This window comes from Fistularia commersonii, chromosome 8 (assembly GCF_037954325.1).
Source record: "Fistularia commersonii isolate RoL2024-O1a breed Wild chromosome 8, RoL_Fcom_v1.0, whole genome shotgun sequence".
NCBI lineage: Eukaryota > Metazoa > Chordata > Actinopteri > Syngnathiformes > Fistulariidae > Fistularia > Fistularia commersonii.
In genome coordinates, this window is record NC_141291.1 from 18,402,068 (window position 1) to 18,423,481 (window position 21,414).

A 21,414-nucleotide genomic window follows, 5' to 3' on the forward strand; every position below is an offset into this window, starting at 1 on the left:
TGTGAAACTAAATATACAAAGGGGATTGACATGAAAATGTCTTCATGAAAGTGCTAAATGAATCCGTTCGGTTAGCAATTAGGCATCACAGACTTAAAGTGAGCTGGAAAGTGTTACCCAACTACCTTCCCCACATTATAGTAATGAGAAAATAAATTCATATTATAGACAAAGAAACTCTTTGTGGCTTGTTGTGCATAGCAGATATACTAAAAGCATGGCATTCCCTGTGTTCTTACAGGGGTTAATGTAATTCATGACTGGTTATATTTTGGGTCTCCAACCATTAATGAACTGCATGAGCTTCTTCACCTGCAATTTGCTTAGCTTAAAGTCCTCGGACAATATCTCCTCAGTGAGCTGCAATAATAAATTCCCATCAATCTTCTCTGAAACAAAAAGTGAGACAATCTCATGTGGCAGGCCAATGAATCTCAGGGATTTGGACACTTCTTCAATAGAGAGACCAGCCAGGCATAAGGGCGGTTGCCACTGGGCAGTGGTAGATGGAGGCAGGGGGTTGAGAGTTAATGAGTTAGATGTGGAGCACATATCTTTATTGCCCTGCTCATGCTGCATTAGTGAGCAGTTTGAAGTATCCGACTTACTGTTCCAGACAGTTCCAGACAGTAAGTCAGTGCACTTCTTCAAGGCATTGGATTTTGGTGTTCTGGGAGGTAAAATGGGGCAGGACAGGCTCTGCTTTGTGTTTGATTCTTCTATAGGCTTGTCTCTGTACATTTCTGAATTGTAACTTGATGATTTGGTGCAGAACTGATTGAGAGAAGTGTTCTGCAGACTGAAGTCTTTGCTGCCGTGTGCCAGGTCTCTGTCATCAAAGTCCACAAGGCTGGAAGTACAAGTCTTTGGGGTGCTAGGGGTTCTCTTTCGTGGATAGCTGTAGTAACTTCGGCAGCTCGATGGTAGAAAATCCTCCATACCACGAGACTCTCCTTTACTGAAGTTATTTGGCCAAGACAACCTGGAGGACATCCCTTCTGATGGCAAGCTACCACTGGGCAAACTAGCGCTGGGATCACTGGTGTTGGATTTACCCCAGTTACAAGGGTAGCATACACTGTTTTGCTCTTGGGCCTCAGCTGCTTCCGGTTCACATGTCCCACTACTGATGGAAAAATATAAGATCATTTAGTATAGACCTCATCATATGACTCAAATATTTTTCATTTTTGACACATGTTTGACACAAATGCAGAGAAGGGGTTGGGGAGGGGGTTGCAGATTGAAGGGAAAATCTGAAAATAATTATGGAAGCATGAGGAGTGAAAAAATAATGTGATTCATATGATATTGCGTGGACATCAGTAGGTCTCAGCATGCAAAAGGCAGCCAATATTTTCCCAACTATCAGCTTGGTCAGCCCTATGCTACAATCTGTTTTCATGACGATATCTATGGGGAATAAATAACTCCAAAGACCAAAAGTTGGAGGAATTTGTTGTGTCCCTATCTTCTGGTGGGAACAGCCTCTTAAGAGGCTAGCGGATGAGAACAGTGTGACATTTCAGGGTGACGTTACAAGCATGGCAAACTCCCCTCCCTTATTCCACAAAAACATTGAAGAGAGAATATTTGACTCTGTCATAACTGGAGTAATCTCAAATTCGATTCCTGCCAAAAATCACTGTAAATAAAATGGTAGAACTGAGGTTCAACTGAAGAGACCACCAATTTCCTTTTCCTCAAGGCAGTAAAAATGTCTTGGTGACATCAATGGTACCAAGTATCCAATGATATTCCCAGACATTATGAAACAATTTCAAAAAAGGAAAGTCAACTCAAACATCTTTTCCCTGCATTTTTTCCTTGTTGTTTGTCTTTCTTATCTTACGGAATTCAACTAGATCAAACATCTTTCTATTATCTGGTTACACATAGGACACATAGCACCACCTCAATGCCTCTAGTAACTGAGGCTGTGCTATCAAAAAACTGCACCTTAGTACATTCAGATGGTGCTGAGCAAATCTGTTGTATAGATCTGGAAGAGATTTCAAAATATGCCATCATGCATCTTCTCCAAAAACCTTTCTCGACTTAATTCCTTTTATTTAATTAGAAGTCCAATTTGGAAATTCGTGGAAAGCAGAGCTCTCTAGCTAACCGGTCTGATGAAACAGATGAACAGTGTCTAACACATTGCCATTGTCTTATTCTGCTTTCAGCTTTTCCCTTCAGGGATCGCCACAGCGAATCAACCTTCTCCATCTACCCCTGTTCTCTGTATCCTCCCTCTCTCACACCAGCAACCTTCATATCCTCTCTCACTACGTCCATAAATCTTCTCTTTGGTCTTCCTCGAGACCTCTTGCCTGGCAGCTCCAATTCTAGCATCCGTCTAACGATATATTATCTCTATCCTTCCTCTGTACATGACCAAGCCATCTCAGTCTGGCTTCTCTGACCTTCTCTCCAAAACATCTAACATGTGCTGTTCCTCTGATACTCATTCCTGATCCTATCCATCCTGGTCACTCCCACAGAGAACCTTAACATCTTAATCTCTGCGACCACATGCTCTGCCTCCGGTCTTTTCGTCATTGTAACGGTTTCTAGGCCACCCAGCATCGTTGGTCTCACCATTCTCTTGTACTCCTTTCCTTTCATTCTGGCTGATAGTCTTCTATCGCACAGTACCCCTGACACTTTTCTGCACCCATTCCAACCTGCTTGAACCTGTCTCTTCACCTCTTTTCCACACTCTCCGTTGCTCCGGGCTGTTGACCCCAAGTACCTGAAATCCTCCAACTTCTTGATCTCCACTCCCTGTAGCCTCACAGTTCCACCTGGTTTCCTCTCATTCACACACATATACTCTGTCTTGCTGCAGCTAACTTTCATTCCTCTCCTTTCCAGAGTATACCTCCACCTCTCTAGTTTTTCCTCAACCTGTTCTCTGCTCTCACTACAGATCACAATGTCATCTGCAAACATCATGGTCCATGGAGATTCCTGTGTAACCTCATCTGTCAGCCTGTCCATCACCACTGCAAACAAGAAGGGGCTCAGAGCTGATCCCCGGTGGAGTCCCACTTCCACCTTGAACTTCTCTGTTACCTCTACAGCACACCGCACCACTGTCTCAAAGCTAGCATACATGTCCTGCACCAGTCCAACATACTTCTCGCCCACTCCAGATATCCTCATACAGTACCCGAGCTCCTCTCTTGGCACCTTGTCATATGCTTTTCTAGGTCTACAAAAACACAATGCAGCTCCCTCTGTCCTTCTCTGTACTTCTCTATTAGCATTCTCAAAGCAAATACTGCATTTGTAGTACTCTTTCTAGGCATGAAGCCATACTGCTGTTCACAAATGCTGACTTCTGCTGTCTAGTTTTCACTAATCTTTCCCATAGCTTCATTGTATGGCTCATCAACTGTATCCCTCTATAGTTGACGCACATTGCCAATGCAATTTTCAATTTCCTTTGAACACAGTTGCTTTCTTGACTTATCTACACGGTAAATATGGAACAGTGCATTATTATCTTGCATCAGGGCAAAAGAGGAATAAATGCAATTACAATAACTCTGAAGTTGATTTATCTCCAGAACATTCTTTGTTAATTTACCCCAAATCATCATTATGAAAACTCCAAAAGACTGACTGTCAATGGTCCAGTTAGAATTTTTACACATGATATACGGGTGCTCTTGGTGCAGACCGAGACCAAAATGTTGCGTTTCAGACTCGATCACCATCAAACAAAGTTAAGCCTCCAAATGTTTTACTTTAAAGGAGCTCAGTTACTGAAATCATGGAGGTTCTTACATGTTGTGTAGTCCGGAAGAATAATAGGAGAGCGTGGGACTTGGAGATCGAGTATCCTGCTGTCGTGGCTTGGAGAGGATGGGAATTGAAGGCATCTGTTTCAAACTCCTTGGAGGAATTGGTGGAGCATTCAAAAGACGGCATTCTTCTTTTACCTGGAAAACAACAAGCAAACTTCGAAGCTGACAGTAAAAGCGACACTGTTTTTCAGTCAACTGGAGGCATGAAACGCTGCTGAAATAAAAGGACAGTACTTACAGCTTCAGACTTGGGTGGAACAGGAGGTGGGGTGAGAGACACATCTGAGCTCGCAATGGCACCAAGAGGACAAGTAACAGGGTATGACAGGGCTGCTGTACCACAACCATTATTGATGCCTCTAACTCCTTCAGTTACTGATGACTTTGGTATTTGGCCTCTTAAGTGATCTAGCCACAGCTCTTCATAGGGAACATCTGACTTGTTTAATGCTGGTTGCTGGTTTGAGCAATCCATGAGCTCAGGGTAAAAGTGGTCATTTTCTCCAGAGTCAGAGGGAATGCTGTCAGAAGGCAGCAGGGCCCAGTCCCCACATAGCGTCATGCATCCCTGCAGGTTGACCTCGCTGTTACCGTGCAGGTTGCTGCCATACACACAAACAGACAGTCGGTGGAAGGACTGCGTGAGTTCATCACGGGCATAAGTCAAGGAGCTGGGAATGTGCATGTTGCTGGGACAACCATTGGAGGTGTTGCTGCCTCCACTGCTTCCACTACAACTACCATTCCCGCTGCATTTTTTGGGGCTCTTGCCATCCTCATTCCAGTCTGTGCGCACATCCCGGACAGCACGGGAGTAGTTGTCTATGTCAAACTGTTCTTGGCAGAAGGCAAACCAGCGATGCACCATGGTGTCCAGCCACAACTCTCCTTGTAACAATTCCTCAGGGATAATAAATCGAGGCATGGCCAGATGGAAGGGAAAATGAATAGGGATAATCTTGTTACTTCTCAGAATGCAGCAGACAACCACTGTCTTGGTTTGAATGTTGACCAATTTATATCGATGACCTTCCCGGATGAGGTGAAGGTCATGCTGGTTGCGGGGCGGGCTACTGGGCACGGTGACATTGACTGGCAGACGGGTTTTCTCAACTATGTTTCGAATGGTGTGCTCGCCATCCTGCATCTGGAGTTCCAGTGGACTACAGGTGCTGAACCTGCCTTTGCATTGGAAAGGGAGGCTGATGCTCTCATTGGTCCGATGGTTCATGCAGATTAAACAAGGCATCTTGCCTCGACCTATCTTACTGATAGAATTGAGCTTCCCGATTTTCTTGAAAATGGTGTTGAATCTTGATTTTTCTTTGGAGGTCTTGGCATAGAGGATCTCAGCCTGGCCCATCAATGTCAGTTCATCGCCTGTGCTTAGTGTGATATTGTAAACTTCGGTGTCTTCGTTGCTTTCACCCGAAGCCATCTGTGAAAATATGGCAGTACCTCAAATGCAAAGAGTCCTTTACCCCGTTCACACTTATTAAATGTTGTTCACATTGAATTAATGCAGTGCCTTTAAATACATCAGATTTACGTTAGTGTCAGTGATCATATGATTCAGTCCCGGCAATTTTCAAAATGTTTTTACTCCCCTTTACCTTGTGTCACTTTAACATGGCAGGAGGCTAAAAACAAAAAGTGACCTGTTTTTTTTGACAGAAATTATTGGGTTATCAGCAAAAATTGACTAGGCAAGGCAATTGATAAGACAGTCTCCTTTCCCAACTTAAATGTGCTGGATTTTTTTCCTCCATTTAATCCATGTCAACCTCATTACAGACAGGACAAAATATTGAACTAGCAATATATCGTGACACCTGCTGTCAATCAATGTCACATTTTGACATTGATCCACAGATGAAAATATATACATTTTCTAAAAACACCTATTGTAAATAGATATCTGTTTGGTGTCATAAAAATTGTTTTTGCAGGTGTTTGTGTTATGAAGGCATGAGGTAAGATTAAGTCCTTTTTTGTTCTAAAATATGCAGGAAGCTGACATGAAAGTGCAATGAAAACATGCATAATCTCTGCCCTTTGCCTTTTTACAAGTATTATGATATTACTGCACCATAACTGAAATAGCTTGCATAATATTGATTACATCAGATACAATGACAGATATTGTACTCTATAGAAAATCCTTCATAATTACAGTTGAGTCAAAACTTCTTGGAAAGTAAATAACATGCATGACCTGGAGAGCAAGAATATCACCATAACATTTTCACCCACTCATGATACCTTCAATAAAATAGAGGTACCTTAACATTAAAGGTGATTTCTTCCATAACGTAAACCCTTTCAGGAAATGCTTTGGCCACCTCCTCCACGCTATTGAAGTATTGTACAGGCTCTTTGACATCTCGGTCCTGCTCCAGAAGCTTAAACTGACCTAAAGTAGGAAAAGTCATAAATAGAAACAATAACATCAATGGACTTTGTGAACTGAAAAATCAATTTTCTATTGTCCGAGTATAACTGAGGGCTTCAACGTAAACTTGGAAATTCTTAAGAGAATCATTGACTGATAACAAATGCATTTTTTTTTTTAATTATGACACATAACTAGCTCCATGATGCTTTAACATTATGCCAACGTATTAAAAAGAAAATCACAGTAACTTTACAGAGTAATCAAAATACGCAAGGCATTTTGATAAGGCATTTTCACACAAATAAAGACTGATACTATACATTCAATCATACCTTCATAGTGAACTGGGATCTCTATTTTGGGCCCAATCACATAGTGTCCCTCTTCTAGACTGTGAGCAGTAATAGTTGTCCATTGACGACAGGAATGAATCAAGAGGTAGTCATTATCTCGAAGCCCTTCAACTAACTGACCTGTAGTGGTAACAATGACAACAACAACAAAAAATGATAACAGAATTCAGATTATATACTATCGCCTACAAAATACTACACAGCCACGATTTGTAATGGTAATGAAGAATTGATAAAAAAAATTCCAACAAAGATTAAACCGTGTTAACCTCTTTCTTAGAGATGATGAGATGAGAACAACTTTATTAATCCCGAAGGAAATTGTTGTGCCAGAGTTTCAAGTAAAAAACATAACAGTAATAGATAATAGTAGAAAGGAGGAAGAATAAGAAATATAATGAAATATGAATTGTCTTAACTGTTAGCAATAACTACAAAGATTGAAGATTCCCTGCGGCTGAGGGAAGAGGAATTAAAAAGCAAGACTTTTTAGTAACTAAAAAGTAGTGACTTTTTTAGTGACTTTTTAGTAATAACTTTAGTTCAGTTATTTAGTTTATAATAATTTAGTTTTGGTTAGACATCAGTGTCTGTAGCATAACAAAAAGGAGCCATGATTGTATTTTAAATTCTATCTATAAATCTATAAAGATAACGAGACCGACACGATCAAGTGGGCATAACTCCAATTGAAAACTTCTGTTTTGGAGGGGACTTCCCTGCCGTGTCAAATGAGAATTGTGAATACTGCGTATAGAAACTTCGATTCATAGAACCATTTTATCTTTCCATTGAACTTGAAGTTGGGTGTTTCGGGTGATCTATCGAACAGCATCACGTCGATTCGGCCTGCAACTTTTCTTCCTGCTGCATTAGTCAAATCTGGCTAATGTCTGCCAGAGAAATTCCAGGAGAAGAGGTTAATGCATGTGTGTCTTTACAACATAGAGGGCACGTTTCGTGTTCACATCTATCTGCAAGATTTTACCAGCCGTGCTTTGTACATTTCCCCTGATCAATCAGCTGTGAGTCGTGTGCATTAATCCTCCCCCCCCAAAAAATACTAATTCGGGAAAGTTATCTGATTACATTCAGTCTACGACGCTGGTTGTCGCTCACTAAAAGTTAACTTAGCGCATTGTTTCATTCTGTTTTTTGAGAATTCCATCTTTTAGCACAATCGTAAAATGTAATTTATGTAACTCAAGTTTACTGACAGTCAATAACAGAAATGTACCTTCCCAAAACCTACGTTTGACTCAGTTGTCCAATCTCAGCGTAGCAGCTAGCTAAGGAGAGGTTGCAAGTTAACTTAGCACGGTTTACTCGCAAGGGTCAAGGAAAAAAAAGTTACTGACCGTTATCCAGCTTGGCGATTTGCGGCAACCTATAGGCACTGACAAGTTGATCTAACGGTAAAGACGTTGTGCTCCAAGTAACATCTTTTAGGTTGTTATACAGCATTGTTCCAAGGTCCATCTTGCTAGCTTACATTAGCCAGCACAACGGCTAGCTGTATGTAAACACGGTCGCAAAAAGCTACACCGAGCTCACCGCCCGAATCGTTCACCGACTCCCCATCTACAGCTGTATATTTGGCACGAATCGTATTAATGCCTGCATATTCCAGTTGCACTCCTCGACGTATCATGGCAGTGCGTTGTCTCGGAAGTTAGCAGAGCCATGTTTGTTTAGTTAGCAACTAGTTACCCAGTTGGACGGAAGTGCGTATTTTTTACTTACAAATTAAGAGCGCGCATTTACCTATCGGTGACTATTATTTTGGAATTGAGTTGCAATTTACTCAATAGTTCTACAATGTGTTTTACAATGCTTAGTAGACAAAATCCTTTTATGTGTGTGTATATATGTATATACACAAATTTCAATAATGTATTTGACAAACTATTTCACTTTGACTCCTATTGTCAAGTATATTAACACGTTTTATGAAACCCTTTAAAAACTATATTTACTTTGAATTAGATCCTTGCATTGATCGAGGGAGAGAAACTGATATGACTGTGGATGTAATTTCTTTCATGTAGTTATATGCACATAAATCCATCTACTGAAGCCGGACCTTTATATGTTTGAACGTTTGTGGTTCTCTGGAGATTTACCAACAACTGCTATTTCACCACACTTCCCGTTCCACTAGTAGAAATAAGAGGATCTTTCTTCTTCTGGTACGCAGTTAACTGTGCCCCTTACCAGTGAAAATGTCTTTTCTGGATACTCTGCGCCTGTGGGACGAAGCTGTAACCTGTGCTGAGAGAAATGATTTGGCCGAAGCACTCCGGATTCTCTTGTCCATCCAAGAGCCAAACTCCAAAATTTGTTTTGACATCGGCTGCCTCCATCTTCTCCACCAAGACCTGGATGCTGCTGAAAATGTAAAGTATCTTTGATCCTTTCAGTCAAAAACAAGAGAAAACAAAATCAGGACATTCTGCTACTTGAAAGTGCAAGTCACAGAGAAAGAGGAAATAGATTTCTTGTTTCTTGAGATAGAAAATGACTGTTTTTTTCTTCTCTCTAAGGCCTTTGACCGCAGCATATGCAAGGATGGACATTTGGCTGTCGCCTTCTTTCAAAGAGGGATCATATTTTACAAAAAAATGAGGTAAGACGTTCCAGTACCGTGTTGTTTTTTGATATTTTTACCTTTCAGAAAGCCACGTCCAAAAGGAACAGGTAGTTTTATTTTTTTTGTTGTTGTTACTTTACGAAATGTTTAATTCCTAAGGAGATTTTGTTTGAATCTTTTCTGATTAATGAAATGTGACTCGCTTGTTGCTGTTCAAAGGTATGAAGAATGTCTAGCTGATTTCGAGCAGGCCTTCAAGGCACTGCGAGGGAACCAGCTGATAGATTACAAACCACTGGGTCTCAGATACAAACTGTTTGCATGTGAGGTGAGTACTTTAAGTTAAATCCCATTGAAGAACAGCAATAAAATCCACTGGACGGTATTTCCAGTATATCGTGATAAAAAAAAAACGACCGAAGGAGACTCACTATGCACTCACGCATTATTTGTGTAACAACTTGCAATGGGAAACTGTCAAATGTTTAAACCCAGTTCTACATTTAGCAGCTATGACATGTTAAGGCAGACTTTCAATATGTATGTGTGATCTTTGAGACGTAATAATAAGTTTTGTTGATTTCTGTGAGAAATCTCTTCCCAATTGTATGTAATTTCTTGTTGATTTTTAGGGGCATTTAGGGATTTTTGTTTACCGTAGTAGGCAGGGCATTTACTGATGGATTAAAAAGAAATAGACAATTTGCAGTGGATAAAAGTGATTTGCAAATCAGTATTATGGATTACTTTAATAATTACTCATCAGACCCCCTCGAAATAAATCATTTTTGTTGTCATTTTTGATAGTCATAGCTAAAATAAACAGCATGAGTGCAGTGAACAGGTGCTGGTGAGGATAAGAGGATAAGATCACCTATGGCTGGAATTCAGTAGGGTGACCGCAACGGGGACAAAGTTATTCCTGAACCTGCTGGTTTTGGTCTGCAGGCTCCTGACACACCTCTTGGAGGAGAGGAGCTGGAAGAGTCTGTTAGCTGGATCAGGGGAGTCACTGAGAATGCTGCGCGCCTGGCGCAGGCTTCTCTTCTTGCAGACATCCTCTATAGCAGGAAGTTGAGTGCCTGGGATGTGTTGGGCGGTTTTCACTACCCTCTGTAGTGCCTGGCGATCAGCAACAGAGCAATTCCCATACCAAACTGTCACACAGTTGGTCAGGAGGCTTTCTATTGCACAGTAGTAGCACTTACCCAGGAGGTCAGCAGACAGATGGTTCTTTTTCAGAGTCCTCAGAAACAAGAGACATTGATGAGCCTTCTTATTCAGGTGGGAGGTATTAGTTTTGCAGGACAGGTTTTCATAGATGTGGGTTCCCAGGAATTTGAAGACTCATTCCACTTCCATGCCGTTGATGTGGAGGGGGGCATGGGTGTCTCCTTTCTCCTTCCTGAAGTCCACAATGATACTTAGCAATGTTGGGATCTGTTGTTAGAAAGTCCATGATCCATTTACAGAGGGAGGTATTGATTTCTAGATCCACAAGTTTTATGATTTACTTGGAGGGGGTGACTGTGTTGAATGCTGAGCTGAAGTCAACAAACAGCATTCTCGCACATATGTTCTTGTTGTGAGTGTACACAGTGAAGCGCTGTGGATACAGCATCCTCTGTACTCCTGTTCCTACACAACTGTAGTAAGCAAATGGGTCTGGGTCAAGTGTGGTGGCTCAGCGCAAGCTAAGGGGCCATCAGGGCCAGCAGCCTTGCGTGCGTTGATACGGCTAAGTGCATTCTGTACATCTGTGTGTGAGAGAGTGAATAGCTGGTGGTCATCAGAGGGCTTGATCTTAATAGCCTTCTCCTTATTGTACTTATTGAAGCGAGTATAGAAGTCATTCGGCTCATTGAGGAAGGACACATCCATGGTAGTTGATGAGGTCTTGCTGTTCTTGTAATCTGTGATGGCCTGGATGCCCTCCCACATGGGTCGGGGGTCAGAGCTGACAAAGTGTTCCTCCGCCTTCAGCTTGTTTTCATGCTTGGCCTTCTTGATGGGCCCCTTCAGGTCTGCCCTGGATGTGTTGTAGGTCAGCGCATCACCTGATCTGAACACTTCGTTGCCTGCCTTTAGCAGGAGCTGCATTTCCCTGATCATCCATGGCTTCTGATTGGGGTATGTGGTAATCTTTTTCTCTGTTGTGTCTCTGTCAATTCATCCATCCATCCATCTTCTCCCGCTTATCCGGAGTCCGATCGCAGGGGTAGCAGCCAGAGCAGTGAGGCCCAGGCCTCCCTCACGCCCGCCACATGTCCAGCTCCTCTTGGGGGACCCCGAGGCGTTCCCAGCCCAGCCTGGGAGAAAGTGGCCAAACAGTGTTCCTGCATGGCCTAGAAACAGTAACAGTGACAAAAAGACAGGAGGCAGAGTTAGAGGTCGTAGGGATAAAGATGCTAAGACTCACTTTGGGAGTGACCAGGATGGATAGGATCAGGAATGAGTCTATCAGAGGGACAGCACATGTTAGACGTTTTGGAGAGAAGGTCAGAGAAGCCAGACTGAGATGGTTCGGTCATGTACAGAGGAGTGATAGTGAATATATTGGTATATGGTATATATATTGAATATGCTGGAATTGGAGCTGCCAGGCAGGAGGTCTCGAGCAAGATTTAAGAGAAGATTTATGGACGTAGTGAGAGTGGATAGGAAAGTAGTTGGTGTGAGAGAAGAGGATACAGAGCATAGGGTTAGATGGAGAAGGTTGATTCACTGTGGCGACCCCTGAAAGGAAAAGCCAAAAGGGGAAGAAGAAGAAGATATATTCATCTTCATCATTATTTTCTCACAGCTCCCTCTTAAAAAAACATTTGTATTTGACATGTTTTAAACAGTATTCACTGCTTTTTAAATTAACAGTGAGAAGTATTCGGAAATGTTTGTACCTTTAACTTACACTGTACCCTGAAAATGTCCATATTAACAAGCTCCCTCGTAAATGACATTCCACAATCAGTAAATCTGCTTTTTATAGATGAGTCATATATTCTCTGAAATGCCATGGTGATTTAACAAAACAGTCATGCCTGGAAACAGTACATAATGTTGTAATACACTATTAAGTAATGCTAAGAAGCCATTGGTGATTTGTAGCAGGTGAAAGAAAACTCTAAAAATACAAGTTTATACGAATTTTAAAAAAAAATGGAACGATCGTAAAGGTTTGTGATAAAAATTAATGAGAATATTCTTAGGCATCAGTGTTCTATTATGCAGATTCTCCACAACATGGCTCTGGCTGAAGCCCAGTGTGGTCACTGGGAGGAAGCCCAGAGGAACCTGGTGAAGGCTCTGGATCTAAAGACTGATGCCAAGCTCCATATCATCGACAGAGCTCTGCAGTCAACTTTGGTCAGTTATAATGTGGACATAATCACAAAAAATAAATAGATGAATAATCAATGAACAACAGTTGGAGATTGATTATTAGTCTCCATTAATGAAAGATCTACTTATTAACATCGATATGAGATATTAGCTATTTCCTTAATTCCATTCCAGATATTTCTTTCCATTTGTTTGAAGTCTTGTTATGACCTGTCATCAACAGAAACAGAGAGTTTTCAACCTGGTTGAGTTCCCTTCAAATGCTCTGTTCAAACCAAATAAACATTATGTTGCTGAGCTAGAGAAGAAGGACTACCTGGGAAAAGCCAAGGTAAAGCTTTGTTGAAGCAATACTGTTGATCCTTTGTCATCATTTAACTTCTCAAATCAGCATGAGCACAGAATATGTTTTATAGCTCAAACTAATTGTCCCTTAAAATTTTTATATGAATAACAGGAAATCATTTTCAAACGATACAGCATAAATTACCTCAGTATAACAAGATAGCAGTCCGAAATTCTCATGAAAATGTTTTATCTTCTTTGCAATCAGTCTGTGGTGGAAGTAGACGCACGAGGGTTCGTAAAAGTGACAAATTCCATCAGACTGTTCCCAAGTAAAGCTCAGCTCTGTCTTTTTATCCTTATTCAATACAGATCTCATAACAAGAATCACCATTTTTTTCACCAGGTTGTTGCCTCTGTTGTTCCCCAAGATGAATTCTCTGGTTTTGCCCCTTTACAGCCACAGGTGAATAATAATAATAATGCTTTTTTTTTTAAATCACCTTTCTTGGGACTCAAGGACAGTGTACAGATATGCGGTCTCATCTTTGTAATCAGTGATCAACTAATATTACCGTATGATGCACACACTACTCCGCAAGTTGCGTCATGAAGCCATTTCACATCGACATTAACATTATGGTTGATAATGCTCAACTATTTTACTCGAGACACTAGATGCTTTCATTTTAGCCATTACATTTTTAGCATGAACCTTAAGGTGGAGTACTAATGAGACGCATAAATGTCAGCAAGCACTGCAATGCATAGTATTTATGATGTCCTCTTGTATTTTTGCTCATATCCGACAGGTAGAAGATGGTCCTGCTGGTCCAAAGGAACCAGAGGTTTTGAGGTTAATACATCTCAATCAGATTCTAATGGTTTTGAACAGATGATATTTGCAGTGTATTGTGGCAGGGTAAGCACAGATGTGAATAAGGTTCTCCTCACATTGGCAGGAGGTGGTCCCCTAATGAACACAATGAAACCTATATTAATTTATGTAGTTTCACCTGCATTTATCTTGCTTCAATAACAAAATATCTTCATTACAAGATTGTCCCTCTCTAAACATATATCATACTGTATTTTATGACTGTAAAAAAATACATGTTTTTTGTGAATGATAGTCTGAGATTTGAAAGTCTTATGTTTTTTATTTTATTCAACCTAACGTGAGTTCTCATGCAGCAAATGAAAAGGTCAACACCTACATCTGTGACATTGTTGTTTTTGTCACAATCCCTGTCTTTGCAGGGCTCTGGAGGGGAAGCCTCACACTGTCCTGTACGAGTTTGTTCCTGAGACGAGCGATGAGCTGGCTGTGGTGCCAGGCAACATTGTGTTTGTACTGCAGAAGGACTCTGACAACTGGGCGTCCGTCATCTTCAATGGGAGGGTAAGTTCAGTGCAAGCAGAACCAGCACAGATGTACCTCTGCTGTTGGTTGTCTCTTTGAAATACTCATAGAACCCTTAAAAGTCTCCGTTACTTAGGAAAAGAATAACATTTTTGTAACAATCTATTAAATTACAGAAGGGGCTTGTTCCTTACAATTACCTTGAACACTTGGATATCTTGGATTTAAAGCAGAAGGAGGTAAGGACTTATGCCAGCAACAGAATGAAATTTTGATTACCATTTGGAGTTTCCATTTTAAAAAACATTCATGTTGATATCTTTGTCTCAAAAATGGAACTTAATGACATATTCTATATCTTTTTTTTTTTTTTTTAAATCAGTCCATTACATAAAATCTGTATCAACCTTTCTTGTATTTTGTTGGACATACTTTGGAAAACAGGGTAAACCTGGGCCTCTAAGTCGTGAGGCACCAGCCAGACCTAAAAGGAATAAAGGTATTTATGTTTTTTCTTTCTCCCTCATTTACTCAACAGCTGTAAAATTCTTTCTGGTGTATAAAAATCCCTTTTGTCAAAAAGAAAGTGCTCTATTTTCTTGATGTAGATGCGTTTTTGAGCTTTTCCTGTGTAGTTGTGCGAGTTTCACACAGAAAACCAGAATTCACATTGCGGTGAGGCAGGACACATCTAATATTCAGAAATTCTCCATGCAAAATTATTAAAATATTTATATTCATCCAAACGGCAATGTTATTGATGTCTATGGATTTCAATGTGCATAATTTTAAAGCAAAGACATGTTTGACATTTAATACAAATGTATTGAGGGTAGTTTCTATTCATGCATAAATTAATGGGAACCATAATAACTGTAACTGGACTCACTTAAAATAAAATCGCTTTACCTGGTGAAAAGTGTTCACAAATACAATGACGTTAAAAAAAATAATAATTTTTTGAATTCAAGATAGAACTGCAGCTCATGAAAGCACTGACGACATTCCATTTGAGGTATGCTTATTGACTCTTCCTTTGAAATCACAAAGGCACAGCAATTCAAATGCTGTTGGAATTTTCCTTTATATCTGTTTTATATCTGGCTATTATGTTCCATGGCAGGTTGCACATTCTGCCGACAACTCCTGCATTGTCAAAGTTTACTATGCATTCAACTTTGCTGTGGCTATTACCCCTGGATCCTCCTATGGGGCGCTCATTGAGCAAATAAGTAAAAAACTGAATGTCCCATCTGCTTTAATTACACTGAGGTACGGCACAGCTCTGGTAGTTTAAGTGACATGATGTTACCAAAAGCATTAAAAAAAAAATTGTATTTCCTCGCTCTAGTTTCAACTCAAAGCTAACTGGGCCAAGTGAGATTCATTCACAAACTGAGATGGAAAATGTGTGGAGTCAGGTCAGCAGGGGGCGCATCACATTGCAATGTAAGACAGTGGAGGTAAGCAGTGTCTGCCTACTTATTACTTTCGAAAAATAATTTCACTTTTTTTGGCAGAGCGCGGGGTCAATATCAAAGACATGAATGCTAAGTATTTAAAAATATTTTCATTTACGTTCACTCTAATTTGAAGAATACAAAGGTAACGTGGTTCAATGACGAAGGTTTTTATCTACGATTTCTTCTGAAATAAAATTGTAAATTCATAAACTGCAGAGAAATGTGTGGTTGCCTCTTGAGACTTTCCAAAGTACGACTGTAGAGAATGATTTTTCCTTTGTGTTTTAGCAAAATAACGTAAAGCAAGACAATGCTGTCTGTTTGTTGGCCCTTCATTCCTACGAGTCACCCAATCCTGAAGATCTCAGTTTTCAGGAAGGGGACACCATCACATTACTCAGTAAAGGTGAAAATCTTTTACACTTTAAAAATCATTTCAACATTCATATAAACTGCAATGGATTCATATTTGAACTTGTTCTTTCTCTTTAGTTAACCAGGACTGGTTTGAAGGACAATGTAATGGAAGTACTGGAATATTTCCCTCAGCCTTTGTGAAGGAAGTCCCTGTCCATAGCCAGTGATTTACATTAATCTAAACTTAAAAGTGGTAATATTACAGTCCGCGATGTTAGACATGTGAAGGCAATCTCTTGTTTGCTTTGTCAAAGTCAGATTAAGTATATGTAGCCATAAGATGTAGAATATTTCAATATTTAATTATTTCTTACTGTCTCCAATAATTAAAAGCCATTTACATTGTACAATTATTATATACATGCCTACTTAGAGAAAGATCAGTAAACGATCAGTTAGATATTCCTTCCTCTTCGTAAGCGATGGCTATGCCTCTCCTTCCCTCCAATGCCTTCACCACCGGAGTCTCTCCCAGCCTCTGCTCCAAGCCTCGCCAGCTGCGACTCGCCAGGAAAGATGCTGGGGACAAAAAGCAAAAAATTTTCACATCGTTAGAAAATTTGATAAAGAATCTTCAGCTTTCTTTCCTCAGGCGAGACATGCAAACAATTTTCCTGAGCGTTTTCTATGTACAAAAAGACAAGCAAGTGTCAATAAAGTATTGGGAATGCAAAATCTTATGTGCAGATTGACTGCGGGACTATCACACACCTGCCGAGTTGGTGTTGGCTACTGTCATTGTTTGGTTCCTGAGGGCCACAGAGGAGCTGTGGGAAGGCTCTGCAGACTCGCTGTTCATCCGTCGCTGGCTTCGTAGTGCTCCGGTGATTAAAGACACATCAGTCTCATCACTTTCCTTGAGCGTGTCAGGAAAAGGCACATGACTACATCCACCTGGGAAATGGAAATGAGTAGTGATATGAGATGATACAATTGATAAATGCATTTCAAGCAAAGAGTTCAAACTTGTGAAGTTAATACAGGTAATGAGTGGATAACAGGCGGGCTTTTTAAAGAAGTAACTAATAGGTCTGTGAGAGCTGCAATTTTCACTGGTCGGTCGGTGATCGAATACTTATGTCATGCTATAAAAAGCAAATTAATTGCGTAAAAATCATACAATGTGTTTTTCTGGATTTCTGTTTTAGATTCTGTCACTCACAGTTGAAGAGTACCTGTTGTAAAAAAAAAATACAGACCTCAACATGCTATGCAAGAAGGAAAAGCTCAAAAAATCAGCAGCCTATCAAATACTTGTTCTCCCCACTGTATATTTACAAAGAAATGAAAACACTATACAGTATATTGATGTCATGAAATTGGCACTGTATTTGGAGATAAAGGGAAGATGGGTCTCTGATTGGTTCGCCCAATGAGGACATAAGCTTGAAATGCATTTATTAGGTGTATCATTTCATACGACTATACTAATTCTCTCCACTGTGTATATATATATATATATATATATATATATATATATATATATATATATATATAGACACAGCTGTGTTTATGGGTTGTGCTCAGGTGTCTCACTGATTTTTTAACTATTTTGAAGCACGTAGCCTGTGACATAAAATATTCCAAATCAGGATGTTGAAGTGGAACTCATCTCAACTGACTTCCCAACGTTTGACATATGGTCAGTTTTAAGTCCAGCATGGGAGTCTGACATTAGGCTTGCCTGAGATTTTGACATCGATCAGATTTTCAAATAAATATTCAAAATCTAAACCATGTCTTCAAATATGACATCCTGTGCAGTTGGTTTTAACAGATTATTCATCAATACCATGTTTTGAAAGAGCATTACTTGGGGTATATTTCAATATGACTCAAATGAAAGGTCTTCATTAAAATAGATAATGAAGAACACCAGTAAAGCCACTTCACAGAAATCAGCTGATACATTGTAAACTCAATCTTTTGTACAGCTTCTGGTCAATAAAATCAGGAACCTGTCATACTCTTCCAAGGGCTCTTATAAGACCTTTTATGTGAAAATTTAATTTGATTTTAATTTGCCACATATGAATCTTTACGTAGGATAACCAAAGTGCAGGTGTTAAGTATTCTTCAAAGGTAACATTGATAGCTTTGCTAAAAACAGAAAAGAGATCCCCCCCACTCCCTTTGCACTGAAGTACAATTATTGAGGCTGTACATTGTTCTGACAAATTTGCTGAAATAGTCAAGGAGCAAAAATAAAATGTGCCAGACACAGTAGAGTTGACGACTTAGATGTAAATGATTCAAACCTGGTAACAGCTGCCGGAAGTCTGTGACGTATTCGCCAGACCACTCCCTGTTCTTGTTGCAGGCTACTTCCATCTCAAATGGTGTTACCACAGGCCTCAAGAACTCACTGGAGTCAAACAGTGAGTTCTCAGGACATGCAATTAACACAAAAATGTCAATTTCCAAAAAGTTAGCAAGTTTGGCTATATTGAGTTTCCCCATGGCAAACATGTAGCTCTTCTTGCCAGCTTGACGGATTGTCTCCTTCAGCTGCTGGATAACATGTAGGTAGTTGGCCACCCCGAGAGTGCCAACCAGGATGCCCACCACATCAGCATCTTTTGCCCTCTCTATAGCATAATACCGCTTCATCAAAGCGCGGTTGACGCTGACTGACTCCACCCTTCCGGTCATCGTCAGGGGGTCGAAGGAACGGAAGGAACAGCAATTCCAGGTCATCATCAAGTTTCGCAGAACAGCTCCTTCTTGGCCGACATAGAACATGCTGTAATCACTGATACTTAATCCAGCTTTCAGTGAAAACTGCCTTCCAAACTGATGAATAACCTGTCCGTTGTCCTGCTCTGACACACTGCTGTTACGCTGTTTAATTTTAATCCGTCCGTAAGCATAACACTGCTCCCCCTCAACCACAAGCTCTGAAGCAACCAGATTTGGATACTCTGGTGAAAGAAGTGTCTGCAGATCATCTGGAAAAGAAATATTTTCTCACATTATTAGTTAGCAATAACCTGTACAAAAAGATGCTGAGGTGACCTATTTATTATAGTTATATTGAATAGAAATCATATTGAATATTTTCCAAAAATGAAAACTGATCAATTAAACATTGCGGCCCAAAATCTCAATTCAGACATGAGGTGGGGGTCACATGATCTCTCACCGATAGCATGTGAATAGTTGACATCGTAGAGGATGATGATATGAGCCTGTGTGTCAGAATGAAGGTCTCTAAAGGATGAGCTGCATTTCTCCAGGTCCACCGACCCTTTCTCAAAGACGTACATCAAGGGCAGTCTCTTGGACGGGCTGAGACAGGCGCTGCCGTAGTGCACTATGCAGTCAGCTTCCACATGCTCAGCTGCCACCTCATCCACACAGCAACTGAAACAAAGCATGAAGTTCAACATCGAATTAACAGCCAAACGGAAACAGCCAAAATCACATAGCATTTAACTCATATCCAGTCAAGTGAACCTTTTGAGTTGTAAGGAATTGAAATGTCCTTTAATGATACCATGCTTGGGAAATTGAAGTGATTGGAGATATGTGTGTATCTATCTTTTTATTATCCTGGTTGACTATCATACAGCTGATGACCAATTTCATTGCAAGTGAAAGCAGGAACACTTCATGTGTTTTGACTGGCAGAAACACTTGTGAAGACTGTGATGCAGAACCTCACACTGGGTTCCTAACTCAACATCTTAACAGTCCCAAATCAGTCTTCCCTGATTTTTAACAACCCATCTTGTGACTCTTTTCTGAAAGCCCTCATTTTTTTCTGTGGTTTCGGGCCAACACCATGCCATTGTATATTATTTTTGAACAAAGGTATATTTCATTTTAAACATTGCAAATGTAAAGGTAGTCAGCTTATATCAATACTCAGCATCAATCTTGTTAGCAACTGAATGAAGCTTCATTTGAGACCCAACAATAATTTTAAAATAGTAGAGTCATATTGCTTTTCCATGACAAACTAGTCAATGACTGTCTTTTGGAAAACTAGTAGCACACTAAACTCAAACTGAGTTTAGTTTGAGAGCTGGATGGTGCATCAGAGTGGATCGGTGGATCAGTTATCAAGCCACAAGTACAAAGCACTGGTATGTGATAAAGTTTGTGCTTTGATTTGCGATTGAATTACACTTACATGTTGTAGTTTTGAGGATGACTTCGTAATGGTCCATAAATACATTTGGTACATGTTGTATTGCAAAGCCGTAACATTATGTTTGAACCAAAAGAGTGACTTTTACTTTTAAACACATCAATTGTTTGTAGGCATTGTTCATGGATATGGATGATATGATAACATTGACCATACAATTGACCAAACTTTTTTTTTCACCTTAAGAAATGCACAGAGTCCTTGGAAATAACATCCAGTGCGCAAACAATTAGCTATAAACTGCAAGTGCATTCAAAATCTGCTATTTTCTCAGGGAGGTACCTGCCATAGGATGTATCTCCCAGAACGTAGACCTTTGCTTCACAGATTCTCTCAATTTCAGCTGCCACTGCAGCTGAATCCAACAGCAGTTCATCAGGAAACTGTAGTGCAACCTGTGAATATAAGCCGTAATAACACAACTTTAAATTTTACAATGACAAGAAACAAATTGATATCCTTTAAGATTTATGGACGTTGAGAAATAGGACATGAAGTAAGTTAGTGTGGGAGAAGAGGATACAGAAAATAGGGATAGATGGAAGCGGTTGATTTGCTGTGGTGACCCTTGAAGGGAAAAGACGAAAGTAAAAGAAGACGACGAAATGATAAACTGATGTCCCAACCTTTTTAAAATCATGCTGACTGATGAAGTCGCAGGTAGTCCTGATCTCATACATCTCATCAAATCCTTCCGGCGTCGTGGTAGTTTTCTCTTTAACGTCGATTAGACGTTGTATTACATTCTCCGAACTGCTACTAAACGGATCAGCCATCACTGCGATGGTTATTCCTTCAATTAAAACCGTGTCTACACATGAACGTAGTTACATTCGCCCTCGTAATTGTTGTAATTCAACAAAGGGATATAAAAATTCATACTTTGACCAAACTTTCACTCACCCGAAGGAAGCAAACGACTATGAAAAAAAAACTCGAAAATATATCGTGGGAAAATTGAAAACTATATTTTGATACGCGTAGGCATCCTTGTTGAAAACTGACGCAGTTCAGTCCGTTAGCTTCGTCGATAGCTCAATTGACTTCAAACATATTCGTTCGGAAATAATGTTGTGAACTATTAATTACAATTATTAATACTTTTACTTAAAAGACTATGTTCGCGTATCTATATCATAGGGAAAGTTAATGTTGTAATAATGAGACTTCACGTGTAGGAAAGCGTTGCAACACAGGCGCTACCAAGGTACAATTCCGGGTCACAGAATTTTCAAAATAAA

General features: G+C 40.1%; 3 protein-coding genes across 4 annotated transcripts; 1 reads left to right on the forward strand and 2 right to left on the reverse strand.

Annotated features, from left to right (window-relative positions):
* Nucleotides 1-129: 129 nt before the first annotated feature.
* garem1 (GRB2 associated regulator of MAPK1 subtype 1) lies at nt 130-8,275 on the reverse strand. Of its 2 annotated transcripts, none has more exons than XM_086151496.1 (6): nt 7,922-8,275; nt 6,543-6,683; nt 6,098-6,228; nt 4,054-5,253; nt 3,796-3,950; nt 130-1,126 (listed from the first exon to the last, which is right to left on the reverse strand). In XM_086151496.1, the coding sequence occupies exons 1-6, from the start codon at nt 8,040-8,042 to the stop codon at nt 265-267; spliced, it is 2,610 nt and encodes an 869-aa protein (XP_086007622.1). In that variant the 5' UTR covers nt 8,043-8,275; the 3' UTR covers nt 130-264. The 2 variants fall into 2 exon arrangements, with proteins under 2 accessions (XP_086007622.1, XP_086007621.1); XM_086151495.1 differs by having other exon boundaries at nt 130-1,123; nt 7,922-8,057.
* Nucleotides 8,276-8,785: 510 nt separating this feature from the next.
* Nucleotides 8,786-16,695, forward strand: ncf2 (neutrophil cytosolic factor 2). The gene is made up of 15 exons (XM_086151497.1): nt 8,786-8,959; nt 9,107-9,189; nt 9,373-9,481; nt 12,382-12,516; nt 12,716-12,823; nt 13,184-13,243; nt 13,590-13,633; nt 14,038-14,179; nt 14,317-14,379; nt 14,585-14,639; nt 15,112-15,155; nt 15,264-15,412; nt 15,492-15,603; nt 15,892-16,009; nt 16,096-16,695. The coding sequence occupies exons 1-15, from the start codon at nt 8,786-8,788 to the stop codon at nt 16,185-16,187; spliced, it is 1,488 nt and encodes a 495-aa protein (XP_086007623.1). The 3' UTR covers nt 16,188-16,695.
* dph2 (diphthamide biosynthesis 2) lies at nt 16,302-21,378 on the reverse strand. Its single transcript, XM_086151499.1, has 6 exons — nt 20,800-21,378; nt 20,456-20,568; nt 19,163-19,383; nt 18,279-18,968; nt 16,732-16,914; nt 16,302-16,539 (listed from the first exon to the last, which is right to left on the reverse strand). The coding sequence occupies exons 1-6, from the start codon at nt 20,947-20,949 to the stop codon at nt 16,412-16,414; spliced, it is 1,485 nt and encodes a 494-aa protein (XP_086007625.1). The 5' UTR covers nt 20,950-21,378; the 3' UTR covers nt 16,302-16,411.
* Nucleotides 21,379-21,414: the final 36 nt, after the last annotated feature.

Excerpts from the sequence above, each read along its gene's own strand:
- dph2 (XM_086151499.1), bottom strand. The coding sequence starts at position 20,949 with ATGGCTGATCCGTTTAGTAGCAGTTCGGAGAATGTAATACAACGTCTA. Across the intron at positions 20,569-20,799 it reads GTCAGCATGATTTTAAAAAG|GTTGCACTACAGTTTCCTGA; the intron begins GTTGGGACATCA and ends TTATATTCACAG. Across the intron at positions 19,384-20,455 it reads GGAGATACATCCTATGGCAG|TTGCTGTGTGGATGAGGTGG; the intron begins GTACCTCCCTGA and ends GCTTTGTTTCAG.
- ncf2 (XM_086151497.1), top strand. The coding sequence starts at position 8,786 with ATGTCTTTTCTGGATACTCTGCGCCTGTGGGACGAAGCTGTAACCTGT. Across the intron at positions 14,640-15,111 it reads CAGACCTAAAAGGAATAAAG|ATAGAACTGCAGCTCATGAA; the intron begins GTATTTATGTTT and ends TTTGAATTCAAG. Across the intron at positions 15,604-15,891 it reads TGCAATGTAAGACAGTGGAG|CAAAATAACGTAAAGCAAGA; the intron begins GTAAGCAGTGTC and ends TTTGTGTTTTAG.
- garem1 (XM_086151496.1), bottom strand. The coding sequence starts at position 8,042 with ATGGACCTTGGAACAATGCTGTATAACAACCTAAAAGATGTTACTTGG. Across the intron at positions 5,254-6,097 it reads AAATCACCTTTAATGTTAAG|ATGGCTTCGGGTGAAAGCAA; the intron begins GTACCTCTATTT and ends ATATTTTCACAG. Across the intron at positions 3,951-4,053 it reads TTCCACCCAAGTCTGAAGCT|GTAAAAGAAGAATGCCGTCT; the intron begins GTAAGTACTGTC and ends GTTGTTTTCCAG.